Source organism: Idiotropiscis lumnitzeri, chromosome 5, assembly GCF_059441095.1.
Source record: "Idiotropiscis lumnitzeri isolate Australia: NSW breed Sydney's pygmy pipehorse chromosome 5, RoL_Ilum_1.0, whole genome shotgun sequence".
In the NCBI taxonomy this organism is placed as follows: Eukaryota; Metazoa; Chordata; class Actinopteri; order Syngnathiformes; family Syngnathidae; genus Idiotropiscis; species Idiotropiscis lumnitzeri.
The window spans coordinates 9,189,859-9,214,565 of NC_142395.1; the positions used below are offsets into that span (position 1 = coordinate 9,189,859).

General features: G+C 41.5%; 1 protein-coding gene across 1 annotated transcript; it reads left to right on the forward strand.

Moving 5' to 3' along the window:
• Positions 1 to 3,395: 3,395 nt before the first annotated feature.
• On the forward strand, positions 3,396 to 24,203 carry LOC148336850 (SMAD family member 6-like). Its single transcript, XM_088296182.1, has 4 exons — positions 3,396 to 4,678; positions 5,922 to 5,975; positions 6,688 to 6,747; positions 23,294 to 24,203. The coding sequence occupies exons 1-4, from the start codon at positions 4,024 to 4,026 to the stop codon at positions 23,911 to 23,913; spliced, it is 1,389 nt and encodes a 462-aa protein (XP_088152308.1). The 5' UTR covers positions 3,396 to 4,023; the 3' UTR covers positions 23,914 to 24,203.
• The last annotated feature ends 504 nt before the right edge of the window (positions 24,204 to 24,707 follow it).

Genomic DNA, 24,707 nt, shown 5'->3' on the forward strand with positions numbered 1-24,707 from the left:
AACAACAGTACTCTAAATATGTTTCCTACGGAAAAAAATACAGATAAAAGGCAGATAAATGGATCAGCCATGGTGACGCAGAGAGGAACCCTTTGGCATAATGCCAATGGGGATGCCTCTCACCACTAGTTCATGTCATGTCTACAGCATCCCAATCTATTCAATATACACTATTTGTTTAACAGCCAGCACTATTGTACTTTACTTGAAGTAAAGGAGATAAGTCCAGAAAATTAGTACTTTTACCGCCTCTGGAGGCAGGGTACTCCTTGGACTGGTTCTGACCAATTGTGGGGAAAAATAAGACTGGTGAATGTCAATGAGAGTGATTCGCGGGCTCTCCCTTGTGGTACATGCAAAATAAATCACTGAATGAGAATTACAATGGATCTTATAACTATGCATGTATCCTGTTTTAAGAAAAAAAAAATGAAAAAAAAAATTACTATGGCTTGGGCCCCAAAATAATAAAATAAAATAAAATTTCCCCATTGTGGGACTAATAAAGGACATATTTATCTTTATCTTTAAAATACTGGGAAATGTAATTGTTCTTCTTCTCCTGGCATCCACGTCAAATTGAAAGTTATGTTATGTTATGTTACCAGACTGATCAAATATCATTAATTTGATAGGGAAATCGAATAGCTTGTCATTTACCCTCCCATTCTGTCCCCGTTCATTTCAAATGTACACAAAACAAGAAGATTTGTGAAATACCTGAATAACACATCACAATAATCACACATCACATTGGTATCCCAAACTTTGCACCATTGAACATGTTTATTGCGCTAACATGGCTGCTTTACATTAGCCACTTGGCTTGTAGCTAGTTAGAACACTTAACTCACCAAGACAGCTGCCAAAAGCCTTCACTGGCTCACGGCTCACAGAATTCCAATTCCCCTCTCCTTCCCATAGATCATAGTAATAAAACCTACTGTCAACACACAGTGACAACGCCATTGCGATAGGTTTTTATTAGCGATCATGCTACGGCTAAAACCTCGGCACAGTGTCTCCAAGTCAGTACTCACTGATATACAAGTGTTCATTGACATATACACTTGCTATTTTGATAGGTTTTAATTATTTATTTTTTTGTTTTAATGCATTCTGTGGTTCTGTGAGGCAATACCTGTCCGTCAATTCTTTATTGACGCTTTTTCACTAATGTCATTTTACCCACAATGCTGAGTTTACGGGTGCCATATTCGAGGGCACGCACGCAGAAGAAAAGCACGACGAGAAGCCTTATCCATTGTAAACTGTCATCGGTCCCCGTGTGTCTAATTACGAGAAGCAGACTATTTTGACGTACAATAAAGGGACTTTAATAATCTATTTGATAGTATTGGCGGGAAACAAAAGCTTAATTCTTTTAAGGTTAACGCTATAGATATGCTGTAGCCATGTGTGTCAAGTGTGCAGAAACATATCAAACATAATAAACACTTCAATCAGTTCAGTATAGGTGCCCCTGCACAATCTAACAATTGTCTTTAATTTACAAGTGTGTATTTTGGTTTTAGTGCTGATGTACAATCCCTCAGCATATTATACCATATAGTCTTCTCAAAGTTGTTTCTAATATTTTGGTCACGAGTTTGCCACATTTTAACAACATTTTCTCTTTGGTCATTGTTGAATTGGTTCTTGCAATTACCACCATGTTATTTCCCCTTCCAGCAAAGCCGGATATTAAGACTTTTAAAGAGTGGAGAAATTTGAAACCGGTCACTGCGTCTCCCCGCCGCCAAAGGGTCTAGACTGGCACAAGATGACGGGAATCAGCCAATGGCTCCACAGCTCCACGGAATGAGAGAGAGAGAGAGAGAGAGAGAGAGAGAGAGAGAGAGAGAGAGAGAGAGAGAGAGAGAGAGAGACAACAAAATAAAATACCGACATTATGTAGTCTATGCTGTTTCGACAGGAACACATAAATTCCCGACGTTGTAACAACTTAACTTTAGTTTGTTTCCATTTGATTATTTTTAATATCCTATTAGTGCTTTAGATACAAATATTTTCTATAATTATGGTTTTGTTACTGCGTTAGCTTGGCACTGCATTCTGATTTACAAATTAATTTGAGTCAAATGAAAGGAATATATTGACAGAAATGTTTTACTCACTCTATTTGTTGATTTGTTTGTCAGTATTGTCACACATTTACAGATTTAGACACCAGTATCTGGCCCAATTAAGGTATAACTGAAATACCTGCTGGAGGACCTGCAGCCACTACTCTAGCATTTTTTTATTCATTTGTTTATTATTTATTTATTTATGTTCATTTTTGTAATATTGATTACGAATATGTCATAAAAACTGACTTAATTTTCATGCCGGGACAAGTCTAATTTACCATGTTTTGAAATTTGGCAGACCATGTTTCATCTTTCAGAGCATTCCGGCGAACCAGGGAGTTTTCTAATAGATGTGCTGGCGAGCCTGACAATTTGATAAAAGAAAGTAGATCAGATAAATGCAGGGCTAAGTTGTGGTGCAGGTGGTGGTAATGCGATTCTTCAGGCAGACATTCTGAGTGAATGTCCGGTGAATGTCTTCATGTTTCATTCAGAAATATGGCAACTGCATGCTTCGATCCCTCTGAATTATTGTAATTATATATTTAAAAAATATCCACCTAACAACAACTGTGGCTGAGTGGGGTGATGGTCCCACACTGACACACAAATGGGGGTCAAAGTGGTCTTGAAGTAGCCACTTCACACTTCACTTTACATCATCCGCAAGTGGAGAGCTTCAATTTAAATGTACTTTAGGCACACTAACGTCCTGCATGGGCTCCAGCGAGACTGTTTCCTCCATGTAGACCTAAGATGGAAACTAAATTTAAGGGAGGAGGGAAACGCTTCTATTGGTCGGGAAATAAGCGCAAACGCCATTCATACCTGCGTACTTCTATGACTATATCCGAAGAAAACTCCACCCATACTCACAGTTTGACCACACTTTTGCAAGACTTTAGCTGGGTATGAAAATAAGGCTCATAAAATCTGAAGTTTGCCAAGGGTTGTTTATTTTATTTTTTCTAAACCTTTTACACACGTATTACTAGTTTAAGACCTAATTATTTTACGAAATGTAAAGTATTTGTCACCCTGAGTCAGGTAGGCTATAGAGACTTTTTGGGGTCCTTGCACATTAAGAATGTTAAGTAAATCAGCACCAGTCTGATCTTTTTTTTCTTTTATTTTTATAATCTCTCAAAGGGAATTATAATGTGACAGAAATAAGGGCTCCATGTCATTTTTTCCTGAAGACACCTTGGAGGTTGTAACTTTTATTCTGAAAAAACAACCGGAACAAAACTCCGGTTGCTATGGCTGATTTGACGCTGCGTGTCTCCAGTGCATGTGTGTGTTTTGAGAGCGTGTGTGTGCTGGAGGAGGACTTGCTTGCTGGGGGCTGGAGAGTGACGATTGTAACTCAGTTTCAAAGAACAGAGGCTATTCTAAAATAAAAAAGGACAACAGCGTGCTGCTTTGCATTATCTTCGATTTTTGGAGCAGGATTGTTAAGGGATCTCTGTCTACTCGGAATTTACATCGGAATGGACGGTTGCTTTTATATGGATGGCGAAGTTTCCAAAGCGGGAGGCAAACTCCTGGCAGCCTCTTGGACGTAATCTTGCACATGTTGCTGTTTAGATGCTGTCGATTGATAGTGATAGTGGACCTGGAACTATGTTTCGAGGACTGTGTGCGGGATGTGAGGTTGAGTTTAGGTTCGATTGAGTTTCGTCGCTAAATGTTCAACGTGTACGTGTTTCACGTGGAGCTGTGATGTCGAAGTGAAGGCTCTCTCTTCCAAATGCTGCGTGAGAGCCCGAGGACGTCCACCCCGGGCTGCGCACGTTGGGCGCACCGTGCACCATCCGCACGTCTCGGCCGCCGAATCTAAAAAAACAAAACAAAACAAAAAACCCATGTGGCACCCTCCGAGAGCCGGACGGGACCGACGTGACTCATCCGGGACGGTCTAGGTTGTCGTATGTTCCGGTCGAGACGCTCCGGGCTCGTACGGCGACTGTGGAGAAGCCGTGCGCTCACCCAGAGCGATGGAAGTGGTCGAGCTGAGGGGCGATGTCCGTGCGGCTCCGGGTTGCCCACAAAGGAACAGGGTCCGGTGACACGCGCCGGGGGGGACCTCGCAGTGGAGGTCGGGGAGAGGGAGGAGGGGGAGCAGACTGACGACGACCGGGGTGCCTCGGGCCGCACAGGCTCGCGCAGTGGACAGGAGGCGGACAGGACGGTGACCTGTTGTTTGTTTGGAAAGTGGGATCTCGGACCTCTGAACCCCCATACAGTCCACCAAAAAGACAACAGCCCCCCCTGTGAGTGTGGCCTCGTGAATATTGCCTACGCATTTCTCAAAAGACTGCCGGAGCGAAGTCTGGATCCGTTGCTGAAGGCTGTGGAGTCCAAAGGAGGGGTGCCGAGCGAGTGCGTCATGATGCCCGGCACTGAGCTGCGGTTGGGGGCTCATCACGTCTCGCCTCAGTACCTCCTGGGTCGGATGTACAGATGGAGCGACCTGCCGCCCTCGGCCCGGCTCAAAGTACTGCACCACTGCCAAAGTTTTGCTGGGGGAGACGGTGCAAAAGTGTGCTGCAACCCTTACCACTACAGCCGGTTGTGTGGGCCAGGTGAATATCCATCCACCATCTATCTATCTATCTATCTATCTATCTATCTATCTATCTATCTATCTATCTATCTATCTATCTATCTATCTATCTATCTATCTATCTATCTATCTATCTATCTCCCCCCCCCTCTCTCTCTCTCTCTATCTATCTATCTAACATCAAGTACTTTGGGGAGGTGTGCCTTTGAGACCCCAGTTGGTGGACCTTGAAGTCAGCCTCACAGCTAAATGTAATGATGTATGCCATCAATGGGAGTAGATTTTGACATTAGACGTCACGCCCTTATGGAAAGCCGTTTGAGCATTTAGTCGATATCTTTGATATCCAATTTAAGACAAATGTAATAGTGTCTGACTGGGCCTGTTGATACGCAAAAAAACCCTAGTATGCTGCAGGCCCAACTAAAAGGCATGCGATCCACTTGAGCCTTATGCACTCTACTTGTAGAACCAAAAGTCTATATTTAAGTATTAAATTAAAAGTAGCATAAAAAGCATTACAAGTTTCAGTTGGTCTACTACTGAACTGAGTTTGTTTACTAGTTAACGCAAAATGCACACAGTACATAGATCTTAAGATGGATATCAAGGCTACTGAATAAATGCTCAATCCTCATTTCCTAGCATTTTGCTATTGCTGTATGTATATTGTTAGTATCTCCGTTTTTGTTTCCTCTTAATGTCCCAAGACAATGTTTCAGAATGCACCATCAATCATTAACGCGACATAGGAAACAAGCACAGCCAACAATTTTCCAACATTTTTTTATAACTCTTTCATTAATTATTTTATTCCTTCAGACGTGCAAACACAACGGTAACAGACTGTTTAAATTGACTCCCAAAAACTTGCAGCCAACATGATCCGATTGAAGGTCGTTCTCAAGTTGCAACGAGGTTCTGTTTTTTTTCCTCCCCCTTTCTGTCTACCTCTGACAAGGAGGTCCTCTTGTTATTTAGGTGAAGGAGTGCCGATAATATACAGTTTGCATAGAGCTGGCGCCAGACTGACTCGCTGGGTATCTGACAGAGGACTCGGCAATTACTGCCTGCGCTCTTAAAGGGGCCGCACACTCCATGTCAGCTGTGCGGTGAATTGAGAGAGCCGATAAAATCTTTTATATAATATATATCATATATGCGTATGGTGATCAAAGCTGACTGTCACATGAAGTAAAAAACTCAACTTGTATTTCAAGTGATCATTTCAACTTTCTAAATGTTGGTGCGTTTTGTTCCAGAGTCACCTCCTCCCCCATATTCGGTGTCCCATTCGGATGAACACAAGCCACTGGGTGAGTTTGGCAGCAGACACACGGCAAAGCACCAAATGACAGGCATGGTCGTCTTGCAGCCTTACACATTCTCTTCTGTGGTTGACATCATGGGTTGCGAGTTAAATTACAGGTTGAAATATCAAATTTGATGTTTCCACTGAGTTTTTAAAACGCGTATGAAACTACAATCTAGGTACAAAACTACTAACTTTAACTAGTGACCCTTGTGTGGATGAATTGATTAAAAAAAAACTGATTTTCTGTTTTTGTTGTGAACCAAAAGATTCATATTAGTCCAATGTTAAACTAATGCTTAGTTGGAAGTGATGGAAATTGTCGTTAAAAATTATTTACGACAGTGACAGCTTATTTCAGACAATATTAGCGCCTGCTTTCAGTGCAATGTACTTTGTAAAAGAAATGACAAACTATTAACTTTAATGATGAGTGGAAATTATAATGTGCATCAAATTGCGTAACAATCTCAATTAACCCTTGTCAGTAGGAGTTACATAAATAGTAAGACCTGCCTTAACTTTGTCAGCAAGTCAGAACTCATACTGTGTAGACACTTTGAATGTATTGCAAGTGCGCGTAACTTCACAGAACGTTCTGTGCTTATTTCTTAAAAAAATGTTTAATTAATACAAACTTAATGGGAAGTTGTTGTTATTAATCCAAATAGTTACACAAGTTTGTAACATGCTTTCCTTGTTTCAACATTTTCCAGACTCTATACTGTCTTACACTGAAACTTCGCCGCCACCGATCACACCGACCGACTACACAGGTGGAGTACATTGCAGTTGTTTTAATTGCAAGTATTCATGTTCCTGTCATAGCTGTGAGCTTGAATGTGTTTGCGTATACCTCTCATGTAAACGAGTTTGAAAGCATCCTCGGTAAGGAGCATTTGTGTGTTTTTGTATGAGATGTATATGTGCAAATGCAGTTCCGCCGCACCCCCCCCTATCAGAACATCTGCATGGAGTGATAAGTTATGACGGTGTTGCAATGTTGTGCCCTCCTTCCTATTTTTGAAGGCTGTTAAGATAACCTCAAAGCCAGCAATATAAAGCATCTATTGTCAGTTAGGCATGGGGGACTTTGTGGGGGTCTGGGGACTCTCACCACCCTGATGCTGCAAAAGTAGCCTTCCACTCCCCCTTTCCCCATCTCTCTTTTCCTCTCCACCACAGCCAAATATTTCACTGGGATGAAGTTGCAATAAGATCCCGGCGCATACACCCAATCCCCTTTGCCTCTCCTAGTACCCATCCCCCTCTTTCTTCCCTCAAATCCCTCCATTCCTCTCAGCCATCGAGCAGTGGAAAGAGACTTGTATTTTGGGGGCGGGGGAGCCTAGCGGTTGTGATCTGGCTTAGGTGTAGAATTTGTGTGCATATATGTAGAAAGGGGCAGCTTAGGGTTGCGCTTGGCCAGGAAACAGCCCCCTCTAGATGATGAAACTGGAGCTTTATTTGTTTAAGTGTTGAGGACAGCCAGAGAGGTCCGTGTTGTATTAAAAAAAAAATCCCACAAACCACTCGATCACGCCTGTCTGGACTTAGTTGTGAAAAGTGCTGAAAGATGAATGGGCACCTATGAAGTCTGCGCGTCATGTCGTCACGGCATCCCAGACATGTCCGATGTACAGCTGATGTACTCATCACTGTCTTGTCTTGTCACGAGTGTTGGAGGCCGCCTGTTGCTGGGCTGTGAGGGATCCTCAAATCATCAAGTCAGACTCCCACCCCTTGCATAGCTCGCTGGTTTTATGGGGTTTTGAACACGATATATGTCTTATGGTGTCATGGTAGACTACATAAGTGGGAACTGCCCAATGTTTTACGTATATAGCCCTGTTTCCATAACTTTTGAAAAAAATAAAACAAAAAAAAAAACATTTGCAGAGTACGTAAATAGATGACTATGTAATGTAAAACCTGGCACATTTGATGCGTGCCCACTCAAACAATACAAGGTTTATCCCACAACCTCCCCAAATAAACAGTGTAGTTGATTACCAAAATAATTTTGAGGTTTCTGTTATGGTTAATACATCATTATGGTGAAGCTGTTGAACAAAAATCATGTTTTCAATTCCAAAACACAATTATTATTGTTATATGTCAGGGATATCCACGAACTGGTGGTGGTTTGCATGGTGATTCAAATATGTGGGAAAAATGAACAACAATTCATAATTTTAACACTAAGAGTTAGTTAGTTATCCAACTCATGATCTTTAATTAAATGTCAATCAATCAATTGCGCCTATCTCAGCAGTGTATCAACACTTCTGTCGTCACATGTGGCAACAAACAAAAAGACCGTCTCCCCAGCTAACTAGCTAGCTTTGCTATGCGGCTAATCCCTAGCATCAAGGATTTATTATGTACAACACCAATTTGCGCAATAATCAATCTGAATTCTTCCTTAGGCCACAATGCGTAGTGGGATCCTGGTTAGAGTAAGTCATTTTAAACAAATAATAAAAAAACTTTCGGAGGTTTTAGGAGTTAAACACGTTTAGCCATCAGCGATCATTATGCTGGTTGGTAGCAAGTGCCTGTCGCTGTACTTTACACTTCAATATGTAAATAAGTGTGCTCACTTACCATTTTGAATTTGATTTGTATCTATTGGACTACAATGTGTTTTTTTTTGAAAAGTGCAAAAGATATTAATCAGTTTGGGATTTATTTGCAGACGTCAACATAAATAGTGAATCATGTTGGGTGCGAGTCGCTCTATCGTATATGAATGTGAAAAAAAATCCCCCAAAATATGAGATGTTCTTCATTACGGATTATTTCTTCATAGTCAAGATGTTTATAGTTCTCTTTTCACATTCAATGTTAATCTTGTTTTATTTGCAGAGAATGTTTTTTTTCTCTGAAATTTTTGCTATTTTTTCCCGCAGATTTTATTTCTATATATAGATATGCTTTTTTTAATAACTATAAAAAAGATGAGCACTGTTTGGAATGGCTCATTGTTGTTCAAAATGGTCTTATGTCAATAGTTCACTGAAATTGAGAGCATCAGGAATATCTGTGATGCTTTGATTTGATCTTCCAAATTAGCGGTGGCCTTGTAGGTCTGGGTTCTAATGTTCTTGCGGAGCATGTTTTGAATTTTGAACGATGGTTTTAGTAAATCACTATCCTCCACTATGAGTGTTTAAAGACTTTATTGATCATTTAAACTGTGTGAATTTTTAGAGGTTAGTCATTCATCTACTAAGAAGTGACTCTTCTGTTTAAGTTGTGTAAAAAGTCAGCATGCATGTTTCAAACTAAAATCAACACCACAATTGCTTTCCTCATTTTGCTCCTCACCTTTAGTGATTCAAATTCTAAAATCCTAATGTCTGATCCGAATTACAAACACCAAAACACAGCAATGTTTTTGAAGGAAGTTTAATGAAACGGTTGCGAGTGAGTCTGACTTTAGGTGGCGATTTGGTCATTGTTTTCAAGGTGAACCGCAACAGGAGGCACCACTGATTGTGCCTGGCGACATGAGCAGAACTAGATTAGTTTCCTTACAGACATGCTGCGTGTCATGTTTGTGTGAGAGCACGCCTGTGTGTGGTCTCAGCCCCCCTGCCTCCCACCCCGCACGACACTAGCGCTCCTAGTGGAGCCCAGAGCTGGAACTCTTATGCAGTACACACAAGAAACAAACAGATCTGCATATTGTTCTCGTTGACGGCTTTGTTGGGCACTTCATGAGATGCTCCCGTGGCGATACAGGTGGTTGGATCATAGGAAACTGAACACGTTATGTTTTCAATGAAGAGGCCGACTTAAAAAAAACATTTGATGTCTCCTTTGAATCTATTGTGAGTCTTTCACGAAATAGCCTGCGATGTTTTCTACACAACAAATGTGCTTCAGCATCTTCTTTAAACCAGTGATTTACTTGAGGTTTGGAACTAAAAAGCAGCAGCAGGGTGTGGTCCTTACATACCTTTGTCCCGGCCTCTTTTATCATTCAATCAGTTAATGTTCCCTTTAAACCACAGCACGCAGCACAAATCTAAAAAGGAAACTTTAATAAACTTGTATCCCTCATGTGACGCCATCATTTTTTATCATTCAGCTCTTATTGTCCCTGTGTGTGTGCACGTTTGCGTGTGTGTGTGTGTGTGTGTGTGCGTGAGACAGGGAGAGACAGAAAGGAATTTCTGCCATGACTTGGTGATAAGATCTTTTCGGTGTGTTCAAATAGTCGGTCTAGGAGGACAAACAGACGTGCACTCACGCACATGCGTGCACGAGTTAAATGGAAGTTGGTTGTTGCCTGACTTTCAATACAAAACGGTATTGGAAATTTATACAAATATAGTTGACTTGAATTTAGTCAGTTGTTATACGGATGTTTCACACTAATGTCTTACAGCAAAAGGTTAGAATGTGTCATCCTTGTGTGGAGTTTCCGTGTTAAGAAATTGGGAGTTGGCATGCTTGTGTGGGTCTTTTGTGGATACTGTGCCTTTCTCGCACATTCCAAAACATGTTACACAGGTTAATTGAGGGCTGCATTGTCTGTAGGTGTGAATGCGAGTGTCTCGCCTGAAGTCAGTTGGGATCGGCTCCAGCTCACCTGCAACGCAAGTGAGGATATGCGGAATAGAAAATGAATGGATAGATGATCACTTACTTGATTTCTTTCCTGTTGTCAGTCTTTAGTCAGTACCCTTTTTATATTGCAGTGTCCATCTTGTCTATTACAAATTGTTAGTTAGTTGCCAACATTAGTACTTGTACTACACTGTCCACGGGCATTATATGGCACTACTACTGGCTTTCTTCTTTGCACATTAACTGACAATGTATTGTTTTACTTTAATTAGTAGCATTCGCTGTTATGTCACTGTCCCCCTACAAATTAAAAAGGCATTCTGTCCAGCACAAATGCCCATCAAGGCATAACAATACAAATTCAATCAATGGCTTTCATATTAAGATGAATAATCAAGTTCCGGGTTTAAGACAGCGAGACAGCCATCTGTCATCAAGACAAAAATGCAACGTATAGAGCAAGCATATTTTGTGCCTTACAACCTTAGGTACAATTTCATATGTACCATGGATCGGTTCAAGCGAAGTAAGCGATGCGTCGTTGGCTATTTAATTTTTTTTTTACCATTAATCATCCAAAATGCATCAATTAGTACAAACAAAATTGTAAATATGCTTCAACGTTGTTGTCAAACAGTACTTATGTATTTTTGTGACTCGGTTTGTCTAAAACCAGGAAATTGTCATGTGCGGTGGAGTTACTTGCTGCTTTGCTTTTGGCTTATCAGATAACAGTGACGACACGGCCTCGCTTGGCCCCAGCTGAACATCCAAGATGGTTCTGAAAAGGTCGCTCCAAAAAAGTCTATTGGGAAAACGAATATCCGAAGGCTGTCTCGGTGTGGAGGAAGGCTAACGGAAAAGCGCCTGTTCAGTGCGCTACGCGGCGCTATTTTCTTTGGCACTACTTACTTTATCATTGACCCTGGTATACACACTATATTCACCGACTGATGTCGGCCCTCTGTTTCCATTGTGGCGTCACTGCCCATGCACAAGCCATCTGGGTTGGACCACTCAAATGATGAATACACAAATGAACACAAAATAGATGATTAAGGAACCGAAACGATGAGATGAGAATATTTTCCCGAACAATGAATGACTTTGGGGGATTTTTAAACGGGCTGTCTGTGTATCATTGGTACAGAGTCACGATATCCTTGTGCTGACCCAACCAAAACATATTACGCTTGGCTTACCACGGCAAGTCTAGTCTCGCATGTTTGGCTCCGTGTTGCGCTTCACTGGGCGTTGCGGTGGCCCAAACACATTTGGTCGCAGAAAGTAGATAAAACCAGGCACATTTCCATTTTCGTACCAGGGCAAGTGAATTTAGTGCACAATGCCACGCTGGGTGTTCCAATTGCCCACGTCACATGCACGGCCGACTGCATCGTCTGCAAGGGGAAATCTTGCAATTTACCTGCCAATGTCATGCTCGGACCCCAGCAAGTCAATTTCTGCTTCCGCAATGTCAAGGCCGGCGTACTTGGGCGAAGTGTTGCCCGACCACAATGAGGGCTGCTGCTACGATGCGTTATAGCATTTTATATCTGTGAAAGTCGAGCAAAATCCCCAAAGAAAGAAAACTCCACCCCTGAACACAGTTAGACTAGAATTGCACTGGGAATGGAAATCGGACCCATACAGTGAAGCAATAACCATTTGGGGACTACAACTAGGCGGCCGGCGGGTCTCATGTGGCACTATAGAAAGAGAAAAAGCACACCTCTCCAACCCCCCCACCATCATATTTTGGTGGTTTCTTTTTGCAAGCTGAGCAAGGTATCAGCCAAACAATCACGTCTCTAAGCCCTGTCTGCACTCACTGCAGCATAAACCCCATGAATTGGCTCTTTGACTGATGGGGCAAAGCCCAGGAATGTTGGGAAGTTGCAAAGGTGAGGGGGAGTAGGGTCTCGCTGCAAAAGAGGCGGGAGGGGGGGCCGGTGGGGTCTGACTGACTCTGGAGAGTGACATTTGATACATGTTTGAACATATCACCGTTGATAGTTAAGACACACAGAGAGGAGCCGACATTCTTGGAAGTTTGGGAGACAGTTTTAAGAGAGTGCTGTTGAAGTGGGCTTACACAATAAAGTGTTCTACGTTAGTCGACACTGTTTGACAAGCGTTGGTTAGCGTTCTGTGGGGTCTCAGTTATTCTCTAGTCCACATCAGACAGTGAACATGAATATTAAATGAGATTCTACTGCAAAATCCAGGAAAAATCAATTCCTGAGATATTATTAGGACAGATGCAAAAATAGTGCAACTATATTATAGACATCCAAACTGTGCAGTGACTGAGGTTATTTTACTAGACAAAAAACTAAAACTAAAATTGAAAAAAAAAAGTTTTATTAATGAAATAAAATAAAGATTAAAATGATTTTAAAAAACAAATACTAACTGAAACTAACTATTGTAGAAAAGAAAAGTGCTTCAATTTCATCTCAATTTATTTAGAATGGAAGCTTTTGGGGTTGATTTTAAAAGCATTTCTTTCGATACTAACGGCACGACCGTTTCCCAGAAGAGGAAGAAGTCAAACAGTCATTTGGGAGTTGTAGTCCTCTTAATATTTGTCGCAGAAGCGGTCAATAAAAAGGGTCAGCTAAAAAGTTTGGTGTGGCTTTGGCTCCCCTGCTCTTGACATTTATCTCAGCCCGAAATGCAAAGCTCTGTGAAAAGTGCCTTGATGTTGTGCTTCATACATGAAAAAAAATACAGTATAGAATAAAAAACTTCTCAACAGGGATTATCCCACAAATCAACTTGAAAAGTTGGCAACTTGGCAAACCAGGCATCCTGGCTTTATTCTAATAAGGGCGCATGCCTGCATGCCTGCATCGAACCTTAGAAGCGCTTTGCACGACACTTGTCATAATTCAAATTCTGTGGACTGTTAACATTTATTTCAGATATTTTTGTTGGATTTTTATTGCACAATAGCATGGTCTTTCTTTTTAAATCTTGAACAATTTTTAAAATAAAAACTAAAACTAAAACTACGTGTTTTTGAAAAGATTTAAACAAATAAAAACTCACAAACCTGCCCTGAAAACTAATTAAAACTAAGTCAATTGAAAAAACAAAACTCAAAGTTAAATAAAAACCAACTCTAATTAAAATTCCAAAGCTATAATAAGCCCGGCTGTGACCAGCTTGAATGTGTCTGCCTAAGCTTGGACGGGTTGTCTTAGTCGTCTTGTTTGTTGGCACGCTCTTTTGACTGACTGAGGCACATTAGGCTATGGAATTCTACATCAAGGGTTGGCTCATTAACCGTTTGCCATTTCCTCAAATATTTTCCATCACGGCCCTTTTTTCACCGCTACCTTCTAAGGACACCAACCCGCGCATTTGCAGGCTATTTGTTTTGCCAATGCAATTGGGATTCTGCTATTTTTCACATCTAGATTGCAGCGCGTTGGTGAAATTTGACCTGAAAGCAGCAATAAGATCATGTAGGATTGACAAAAAAAATCCATCATAAAAACAAGACCTAAATATAATATAATACAATATAATGACCACTTGCAAAGTTTACTGATCACAAACACAAGACAATAGAAAATTTTGCCTTTACAAAGCGATATTTTGACTGCATCATACTGAGAGCTGTTTTTAAGAATCAGAATCCAAATATTCTTTATCAGTACAATAACTCAGACAGTGTCAGTCCTTCTTATCTTTATAAAGATAAACACATCCAATCATTGATATCATATTTTGTAAGTCCTCACAGTGCTGTGTTTGGTTGGTTTATTCAAAATATTTTATCCTCGTGAGCTGTCACTGCAACTCAGTGTGACCGAAATTAAAAATGAAATTTAGACTACTGTGTATTTCCAGACTTTCACAACAAATGTTGAGTTATCAAGTCAAGCTCAACAATCGAAAACGGCATCACTGGCACCCGCTTTCCATTTTCTCATTAATTAGTCAGAGGTTCAGGAGCTTTTTGAACGTGAAGTGACTGAAAATGGGAAATCATTTTCCAACTCCCGATGCTGTGTCATTATTCAAAATGTACTCAGTGCAGGACTAATGAAAGATTCGTCCTCATCCTTACTGTGTCAGATCACAAAGTAGATCCGATCACGTGTCCTCCAATTTTACTACCTCATGCGTTTTATGCCTTCCTTTTTGTTAGCTCCACCTACCGATTGTATGTCTTTTCTTGCCTTTTGTTTTTTTCGAACACACTCGTAATTCCATTGAGTTTCGCTTGTCCTACCATTTTCTGTGTCTTTCCAATGCGCTGCCTTAGTCCATGTTGTCAGACCTTCACAATTTAAAATAAGGTTTAAATTACAGGACTGGCTGTGGCTTTCCTTTGTTCCCTCAGAGTTTCTGCCAACTCGCAATTTGGCTTTTAATGGAATCCTGCCATGCTGCTGAACTTAAAGATTCTTTGCAGATGTTGAAAGGCACTGACTTGATGAAATGTAGGACAGTGTACCCAGTGCTGTGACTGTGGACGCAATGTGGACTGACTGAAAACGTGTTTTCACAAGCTGTGGCGGCCTTTTTTGTGTGTCAGCAATATTTACGCATTCATCACGGAATCGTCTCATTTTCATGAAGGCCACATGAGAGACACAACCTTGAGTCGGTTCATTTTTGTCCAATATTCAGAAGTTGTGCTTTCAACATGTCTTTACAACAAGCTTTCGTTTTGACATCGGCATCATTACATTGGAGATCAGTCATAAAGGCCCAAGGCTTTTCGTGACACTGTTGTTATTTCACTTGTCATACAAAGCTCACAATTCTTGACTTTTCTGTGCATGCAGTGTATTCTGTTTACGGACCACAGTATCCACTGCTGGAATTTCATACTCAGATAATTCCCCCTAATTAAACATTAGTCGTAATTTCTTCCTCACAGTGGCACAAGTGGATGTGTTCCATCACAAATGTGTGTAATTACGTTGTGAGGAGTGAAGGCCCTATAGACGGCCTATGTGACACTCAATAAGACACTTGTCAACTTGACCTCTATGACTGGCTGAGCGGGGGAGGAAGTGTCAAGGAAGAGGGCCTGTCCAGGAATGTGTTGGAATGGAGGCAAGGCAACTATCAAGACTGCCCCCAGCTTATTTCTCTTTTGCTCTCTGCCACATTGTATTTCTGTTCAAATAATCAATCAATGAGATGGACTACTTTACCCATTATCAAATTTATATCTCTTTATCAATTTATGTATTTGGCTACAAAGCTTCATCTGAGCGTTTTCCTTAAACATCTAACCAGATTCATGGGGGTTATTCAGGCTTTATTACTGTTTAATAACACATTAACTGTGATTACATTAAACACTATTGAAGGAAAATGCAACAAAGTCAACTGAGAACTTGTCTAATATGCACACATAAAACAGATTACCGCAACCTTTGTTATATATTTAAACACGCTTAATTTGTGGCATTCATCCAGTTTATTTTGATATGCCGATCTGATTTAGTCCTTTGAGGGCAAAGAACCATTTTTGTTAACTTCATCTCTAAGTGCTCTATTTCCCCATCATCATAAACCTTACGTCTGCTCAGACCATCTCTGGCAGAGGGTAGACAGCTGCTCTAAGGCAATGTATTTAGAAAAAAAATATATCAACAGTGAGCATCAAACCCTCTGAATGATCATTTTATATTAAATTATCACACTGGGCAAATGATGGGGGATGGTGGCGGTCTGAGTGTCCACTTCTCAGACTCTTGAAGTCTTTAAGTCGACTGTGACCACTCCCACAGTTGTATGGTCCTCCCTTTTGCAGATCTGCCGTTCTGCACTCTCTTGTGAAATAACTGTCAGTTCGAAACCGCCTCCGCGCAGGATTTACACCGGTCACAGAAATATTGCCCAGTCGGAATTGATGAAGTGTTAAGGGCTACATGTAGCGCTTCACATGGACCAAATATGAATATATAATGTCATAATACAAAAAAAGTTGAGTGGCTGAAAAGAAGTCAGGAAATTTGGAGTAACTGCAATGTTTTATTCCAAAACAAAATTACAATAAATACTTCAGTGAGTGCCCTATAAAGGCTCAGAAACTTGGTCCAACATTACCGGTAGATTTTGTCAACTGTTAAGCCAAAGCTTCTTGGTGGATGATGTAATGTTTGGACATCCAGTCGACCAGGATGAATGATGTATGTCATACCTGAAAAATTCCTTGGCCCGACTTAGAGAAATACAGGAAACTGGTCACTTTCTCTCTTCCTCTGGAAGAATTCTTCTAGAGTCACACATCGGTGGAATTCTACTGGCATACACAGATTCTAAGAAGTTGGGCAGCTCTGGAGTAATGGAATAAGATTAAAACAAAAATAATTACGCGTTCTGTTGTTAAACAAGAAGCATGGTTTTTTTACAGTGCAATATCAAAAGATCACACTATTGAAAACCTGAGAGGGAGCAGTGTGTGTGCGCGTGTTTGTTAGCAACAGCCCCGTTGTGGTCGACTGTGAAGCCAATGTCTGGTGATAACACAGTCCACTGATGGAAAAGATAGTCGAGACGCCAGCGGAATTTGTGGTGTGTTGGAGTTGAAGTCGCTGCTTAATTTTTGTTGTCCCAAACAAAGAAAACGGCAATCGTTGCCAGCCGGGCAAACATGCTTGCGCTTCTCTGAATTTTCTTTTATTCACTGATTTTCGGGGAATCTGAGGCTGTTGAAACAAAACATGCAAGCGGTGAATGACAATAGTAGCCGAGTTCTCATCTTTTTCCCCCTGTGCAAACTCCACCCCCACCCTGACTAAAGCCATCCACTTCTTTCAACACAGTGGAAGAGTCTAATAACTGGAGGGGAATCTAATCCTTGGCAGTGGATGAAAGACACGGGTCTCCCTCATTCTCACTGTTTCTCACAGTCTTTCTCTCTTCATTTTTTCCCGTGGATGCTGGTTATGCTTGGCAGGTTCTCTCTGTTTTATTTTCCAGTTCCCTTTTTCACTCATTTTTTTTTGTTCTTCACCCTTCGACTTCCCCAATTTGTCCCAACTGTATTCCTGCTCTCCTGCAGGTTGAGGTTGGCTACAGGAAGTCTGCTTTGCTGTGACTGGGAAACTTGTGAATTTAAAGGAGACAATGTTTCAGATCTGGGGAAATATGTGGGAATGGTGTCGTGTCCTGATTTCCATGCAGGCGAAAACCTTGATGCGCTTGTGTGTCTTTGACATGCGCGTGTCACATCTGACAATTTCATGGCACAAAGCCGTCTAAACTATACGCCTGCTTGGACCATGTCTAAGTTGAGCGCAGTCGGTTGACCGCTGGTTCATTTGTTCGGAGCGCAGTCAAACAGATTTTTTTTTAACTCCCCATACGTGTAAATGGATGTCATCTCATTTTATTCATATATATAGCACAAGAGCAAGCATTAAATCCACCGAATCATTGAATAATTCAACACATTACTATTATTATTATCATTATCATTATTATACTTTTAAATTCATCACAGTAGCCCGAGCGCTGCTATGAGGGAGGGGACGACACATGATATTTAGTCAGATTTAATGAACATGAGACAATGTATTATTGAACTACGACTACAACGCTATCCTTCATAGGGGACACATAATGGAAAATAAGTGCCTGCCTGTTTATCAAGTATAATATTAAAGGACCAAGTAATTGTTTTCATTTTTATTAATTAATTAATTAATAAATAAAGAACTAATTGTTTTAAAATGTTTCAGTGAACAAACACTGCACTTGTGCCCAACTTTAACTTGACAGGGTTGACCAGTATTTGCTTGGTGATATGTCCATGTTGCAACATACACACAGTTAACTGTTGCATTCATGAGTTAAAAATGCACCCATTTTCTACACAGCTAATCCTCACTAAGGTCACGGGAAGGCATGGGTGCACCCAGGACTGGTCGCCATCCATTCGCTGGAGTTCAAAATATTTAATTGCCTTTACGGGCGCTCACTTTTTTCCACACCTGAGGCTCTACTTCCACGAGTAGAAGCAAGCAGCTGGCCGCACTGGAGAGAGCATGAAAGCCAATCCTCCCGGCAGACCCGGCCCACTGTTAGGCACACACTTGCCGGCGAGATGACGAGAGGCAGTCCAAATTAATTATAAAATGTGCTAATTGCGTGTGGTGGTTAGGCAAATTTGATTATTTCTAAAGAGATCCAGATGTATTTGTGATGTCTGATGAAGATATCAGTCTTCTGTCTGTAGCTTTGAATTGTCTGCCTCTACATCAAAACATTGTGCAAATACTGGCGCTGCGCTATAACAAAATGATGAGGTAGAATGCATTGACCATGTAACATATTCCCAGATATGTGAGAAGCCCCAGGTTCTGGGGAGGAAGCTAAAAAAAACTGTTTAAAAACACCTCATGACGGTGAATGTTTTACAGTGAGATTGGCACTAAGAGACAGTGCTTTTGAAATGACACAACAAAGGTTACTTATCTAATTGGTAAACAGTGCAGTTAAAGATTGGCTGGCTTAAATGCTTGCAGGACTCTGTAATTGCTGCCAGCCCTTGCATCCAGATGAATGCGCACAGGCACGCACAATCTCCCAGATACACACTTCCTCAGCCCAAACATAAACATACTGATAACCTCCCATTTTAACCTGTCTTAAACATTCCATTGAACAACTTGGTTTCCCACACACTCCCCACTGCTGCTGCACTCTCACACAAGTTCATGATACCTTCAGTTGTTAAGAAGCCAAGTTGTGCCTGATGACACTAAGAATCTCGCCAGAAACATTAAACACGACATGCCGCCCTACACATTCATGATTGATCCTGTTTGTGTTTTGCTTTTGGCGTCACAGAATAAGTGGAGACATCGGTTTATTTTAAATATAATTGCGCGCCTGTGTTCTGTTTCCAAACTCTCCTTATTTTTATGGACATAATTACCTGCCATTAGGCAAGAGGTAAGAAAAAGACAATAACTTGATCATTTTTGTGAGTGACGTACAAGAATCCGCCATCAAGAAATAACCCGGCAGTAATTACAGAGTGCAAACCTTTGCCAAAAAAATCTCACTTCCTATTATACACTGCGACATTTTAACATACAATACACACTTTTGGATGACAGCAACTCAAGACTCTTCTAAACACACTGGTGTGGTGAGTTGGAGATAGTGTGTGCTCTTTTTTTGTTTGTGAAGTGGTATTTCATTACATGTTGAACTGATTTGTTCTCTTATTTTCCGTGGCTGATTTATTTATCTCATGAGGAAGTCTACTGCAAGCAACAGAAAAGTGTCGTTTTCAATGACAGAAAATTAATGTGACGACATTATTTTAGGGTACATTTAAATAAAAGGCAAACATGGTTCTTCTTTGTGTTTTTGAGAACTCAATTTAGAAAAATGGCTGATGCAGAACACATGCCAGGCCAATAGCTGGCAAAGTCGCGAGAAACAATCCACGCATTCACGCCAGCTATTTGTCCAATAGGGCTGGGACGGACTCACACATGCCTACACAGAACGCATGTCCTCCACTCACAAATGATCATGTCAAGTGTTTAGACTAACAATTACTCTGAGACCCATTCTCGTAGAAATGAAGGACCAGAACGGCATTTGCATGGTTTTAGATGAAAGTGGTGCAAATGGCAATGAATACATACTCCATAGGGCAAATGATAGGTTTCAAAGTTATCCGTGTGCACATTTTACAGGGCCTAAAATGTATGAGTGCATGCATGTTTCACGCAATTAAAAAACATCTTTGAGGCTACCAGCATACTGACAAACCATTGAACCGCTTAAGTACAACGATGTAGGGGAGACCAGGGCTTGATGTTAAACTTTTTTAATTTAACTCATTTAATCCAGAAAGCATGTACATATGTCTTCAGAAATGTATTCCCCGCCTACCGAAGACGTAATTATACGTCTTACGTTCTGTTTTTATGCAAGGGTGTACAGGAGGGTCTCACGCAGCTTCTGACTGAAAGCAGGTGGCAGCAAGTCATGTTGAAGAAGAAGAGAATGAGAACTTGTCGTAGTGGGCGTTATGGAGTAGCTTGGTGAGAGCAGAGAGAGTATAGTAGTAGTAGTAGCGATAGACAAAACGAAACAATTAACCCTACAGGATAGCTTTTCACCAAAAAATAAATAAATAAAATCATCCACATCCAAGCAAGTTGTCAGCACTCGAGTTGCTGTGCATCAAACGATGACGCTTCATTCTTGAACAAGCGAAAGAAGCAGAGGTCGAGTGACGCTGCGGGTGGTTCACATGGCTCGCGGGTCGAAAGCATGAAGAAACATATAATGGTCCTGAAATGTTCCAGCAACAACTGGAAGATCGATTCATTAACACTCAAACAAAAAATGTCCCCAGTAGTCAGCCTCATTGTCCAAATGGTGATTCTGGCATCCGTGACACGATTTGCCAGGGGCACCTTTTTCATTGGCCAATTCTTTGCCTATGTCACATGACTGCTCACTCCGAAATGACTGAGGCATTTTTCATCAAACAACCATGTTTGCTAATAAATAATTTGCAGGTTGTGTGGTGCATTATGGCTAAAACTATTTTTGGGGCTAAAAAACCGTATTCAAAAATAACTGAAGCTCGAATTTAATGTTAGCTTTAAATTTGACGACGACTGTATCTCTCCTATAACAAGTCCACATGCATCATTGCTAGGATTTGTACGTACAATGTGTTCTCAGTCACAATACGAACCCTGACCTTTTAAAGAAAGCAAACTAGTATTCCACTTTTTAGATGTGCCCTCAGCTGGAGAAGATAATTGCAATGTGACAACTTACCCATGTGACAACAAGCCCCAGTCTCCCTTACTTCTAGAACTGGACTTGACCTGACAACCTGTGGCTTGCCAAAGAAAGAAATGTCTTCAGAGTCAGACTTTTTCCGTGCCCTCTAACTTGAACTGTTAAAAAGTTGAGCCCATCGCATGATGTACTAAGTTTGCTTCATGTCTCCTTTTGGAAAGAATATGCTTGTGAGCTCATAAAGTAAAGCCGTGTTTCCGCAGACATGTTTGTGGTACCTTATGACAGGTGTGAGCATGTGTTGTGTGTGTGTGTGGGGGGGGGGCGTGTGGGGGGGGGTCATGTGTGCGTACGTGTGTCTGTGTGTGCATGCCTTGCGTGCGTGAGTGTGATTGGAGAGCTGTAAAAACTCCAGACCGCAGGAGTTGCCAGCCTGGAATTCACTAATGACACACGTGGGGCTCAAATGAGATGTGCAATTTTGTGTGTTTGTGTGTATGTGAGTGTGTATATTTGCGTGATAATAGTTTATGTTTGGAATGACTAAGCCTAATTTTCACATGCATATGCGAGGTGCTGCCTCATCACGTAGCGTGCACTTGTATTTTGCGCTTATTTTGCACAAACAAACACGCTTATATCTTCTCCTACATTTCCCTCCTCCTCCCCTGCCACATTATCATCTCACTGCCCCCCAAATTAATATGGCCGCTGCATACATAGACACCTAATCTCAATGCTAGTTTCAACCAAAAGCATCCTTTTGATATAAAAAAAAGGGTCGCCTTTCTGGTGGTAGAAGAGGAGGCGCTCCAGTGGAATATGACAGGAATGGGGCCGTGGGCACATGGGTCTTTAAATCCTCTGTGTCAGTTGAGTCTCTGGAGAAAAATAATGGCATCACTCTGTGAGGGAGTTAATGTGAGCTGATAGCATGAGGGCTTGGGGGGGGTTCAAGGGTTCACAGGCTTGCACAAGGTTGACAGAGAGCTGAATGCTTCCCACCCGTCTCATCATTGCTGCCCTGCACCTTCACTCAAATGCAGGATGTGAAGGAGTGATGAGAAGGGGGAGGGGGGATGTTGGAGGACATCCATGGAGGAAGTGGACTGTCTTTCAATACACACCAAAGGTGGCAAATAAAAGAAAAAAATCTAAGTATGGCAAATACAGTATAGCCAAATGTACACCAAATATTGCCATCAATGATTACCAATTTTAGTGATATGATGATAGTAGACTACAAAGCATTCTAAAAATGCTAACATGTTAGATAAAGTATCTCATCTGATGTTATGTCGCCTTGTGTCATTCTTTTGAAATTATTTTTCCTTAACTGTAACATCAGATCCTGTCTAGGTTATACATCAAGACAATACATAACATTCCTGAACAAGGTTTAAAGCAAAGAATACAGAAGACCATAAAGCACAACGTGTCAAAACAATCCTTGGGCATGTTTCCTCTCATATAGAGAGGAAGCGATCTAGTCATCATTAATATTGCATATGATCACATATAGCATAATAGCGACCGAACTTGCAGAAGGGCCTTCAGTGTGAAATGTTTAGACCTCACAAAATAGACTGAATAGATTTGTTTATTGGAGCCTAAATAACAGTTTGCTCACTGCAAGTGAATTAAAGAGATGGCCAGGGACTCCCAGCGCAAAATGGCTGTGCAGCTTGCTCTCCAAGTCCACAATATGCCAAATCTCCCTCTAGTGGTTATTTACCTCAATGCGTCTCCCTGGATCCTTCGAACCTTTTTGACCCTTTTGGCCAATCACACTTTCTGTACCGATCCATCCATCCATTATCCGGCCCGCTTATTAACATGAGAGTCCTGGAAGTGAGCTGAATGCTGACCCTGTCAGCCAGTGCCGCCGTGAATAATGATCTCAATTTCCAGGGAGAACATACTATTTGCATTGACAATTGTATAATGCAGTAACATAAATTCTTGTTCTTCTTTTCTCACCCTCAGAGACCTGTACCTCCCTGGGCTCCCTGGGCTCCTCGACCTCCAGCGGACATCGTTCTCACTGGTGCAGTGTTGCTTACTGGGAACAACGCACACGTGTGGGCCGCCTGTACCCAGCCTATGAAGCCACGCTCAGCATCTTCTATGACCTACCTCAGGGCACGGGCCTCTGCCTCAGCCAGCTCCACACCAACGCCAACCACAGACGTCGTGGCACATCCGTACTTCCGGCCTATCCCAGCCATGGAGGGAACAGCAGCAGCGTCCAACATATCCGCAGTAAAATTGGCCACGGCATTGTGCTGAGCCGTGAGCCGGACGGCGTGTGGGTGTACAACCGCAGCCAGCACCCGGTGTTCGTCCACTCGCCCACTCTGGACCTTCTTAGCGCTCGAGGGCTGAGCGTCAAGAGGGTGATGCCGGGCTTCTCCCTCAAGATATTTGACTATGAGAGCTCCAACTGGATGGCTGAGCATGGCGTGAAGCCTGAAAGCCAGGAGGGGCCCTGGGACCCCCATAGTGTTCGTATTAGTTTTGCTAAAGGGTGGGGCCCCTGCTACTCGAGACAGTTTATCACTTCCTGCCCGTGCTGGCTTGAGGTGCTACTTAACACCCAGAGATAGCACCCATCCTGGATCCGAACAGTAAACCACCAAGATTTAATATAAAGCCTCTATATTTTATAAAATATATTATCATGTAAATACTCCATTTTGTCATTTTACAATGCAACTATTTATGTATAGTGTCTTGTGTATATGGACAAAACAAAAAGGATCAAGACTATGCACTTTTCATTCTTTATATATGCATTACAGAATTTCTCAGCGTCATTTTGCCAATGTAAAGATATCCAGTTTTTATGTTTTCATAATTTCCCTATTTCAAAATATGCCATACACACGTCAATAAAGCATTTGTATTAAATTAAATAATCTGTGGTCTCCTCTTCTGAAAGGGCTTGATGCATTATTAGCACAAGAGAATGGTTTATTGGCATACAGCACTTCCGAAATCCAGCCATTTCTCATACTGTTTACTATAATTAGAGTTTGTCCGACTCGTGGGTACACTCTGCACTGGTCACCAGGGTATGTAAACCCATTAGCACAACCTCATACAGTATATGGGATTTCACTTGTATGTCACCACTACTAGTAGGCAGACTAGAAGTTGTGCTCATGGGTTTATGTACCCTTTGTGTATGGAATCGTTCGGTACAACAACTGTAGAAAAACAACCATTCACACTCATATTGATTCCAATTCAAAATGTTCTATTATCCTGGCATGCATGCTTTGTGAATGTGGGAGGAAGCTGCACCATCAGGAGCAAACCCCCCCGCAAGGATGCGGAGAACATGCAAACGTCACACAGGAATACTGCAGCCAAATTGGAAGCCTGAACCTCACAATTG

Bases quoted from the DNA above. Each gene is read 5' to 3' on its own strand.
- LOC148336850 (XM_088296182.1), top strand. From the start codon at position 4,024: ATGTTCCGGTCGAGACGCTCCGGGCTCGTACGGCGACTGTGGAGAAGC. The intron at 4,679-5,921 runs GTGAATATCCAT...GTTTTGTTCCAG, and splicing joins CAGCCGGTTGTGTGGGCCAG to AGTCACCTCCTCCCCCATAT. The intron at 6,748-23,293 runs GTGGAGTACATT...TCTCACCCTCAG, and splicing joins CACACCGACCGACTACACAG to AGACCTGTACCTCCCTGGGC.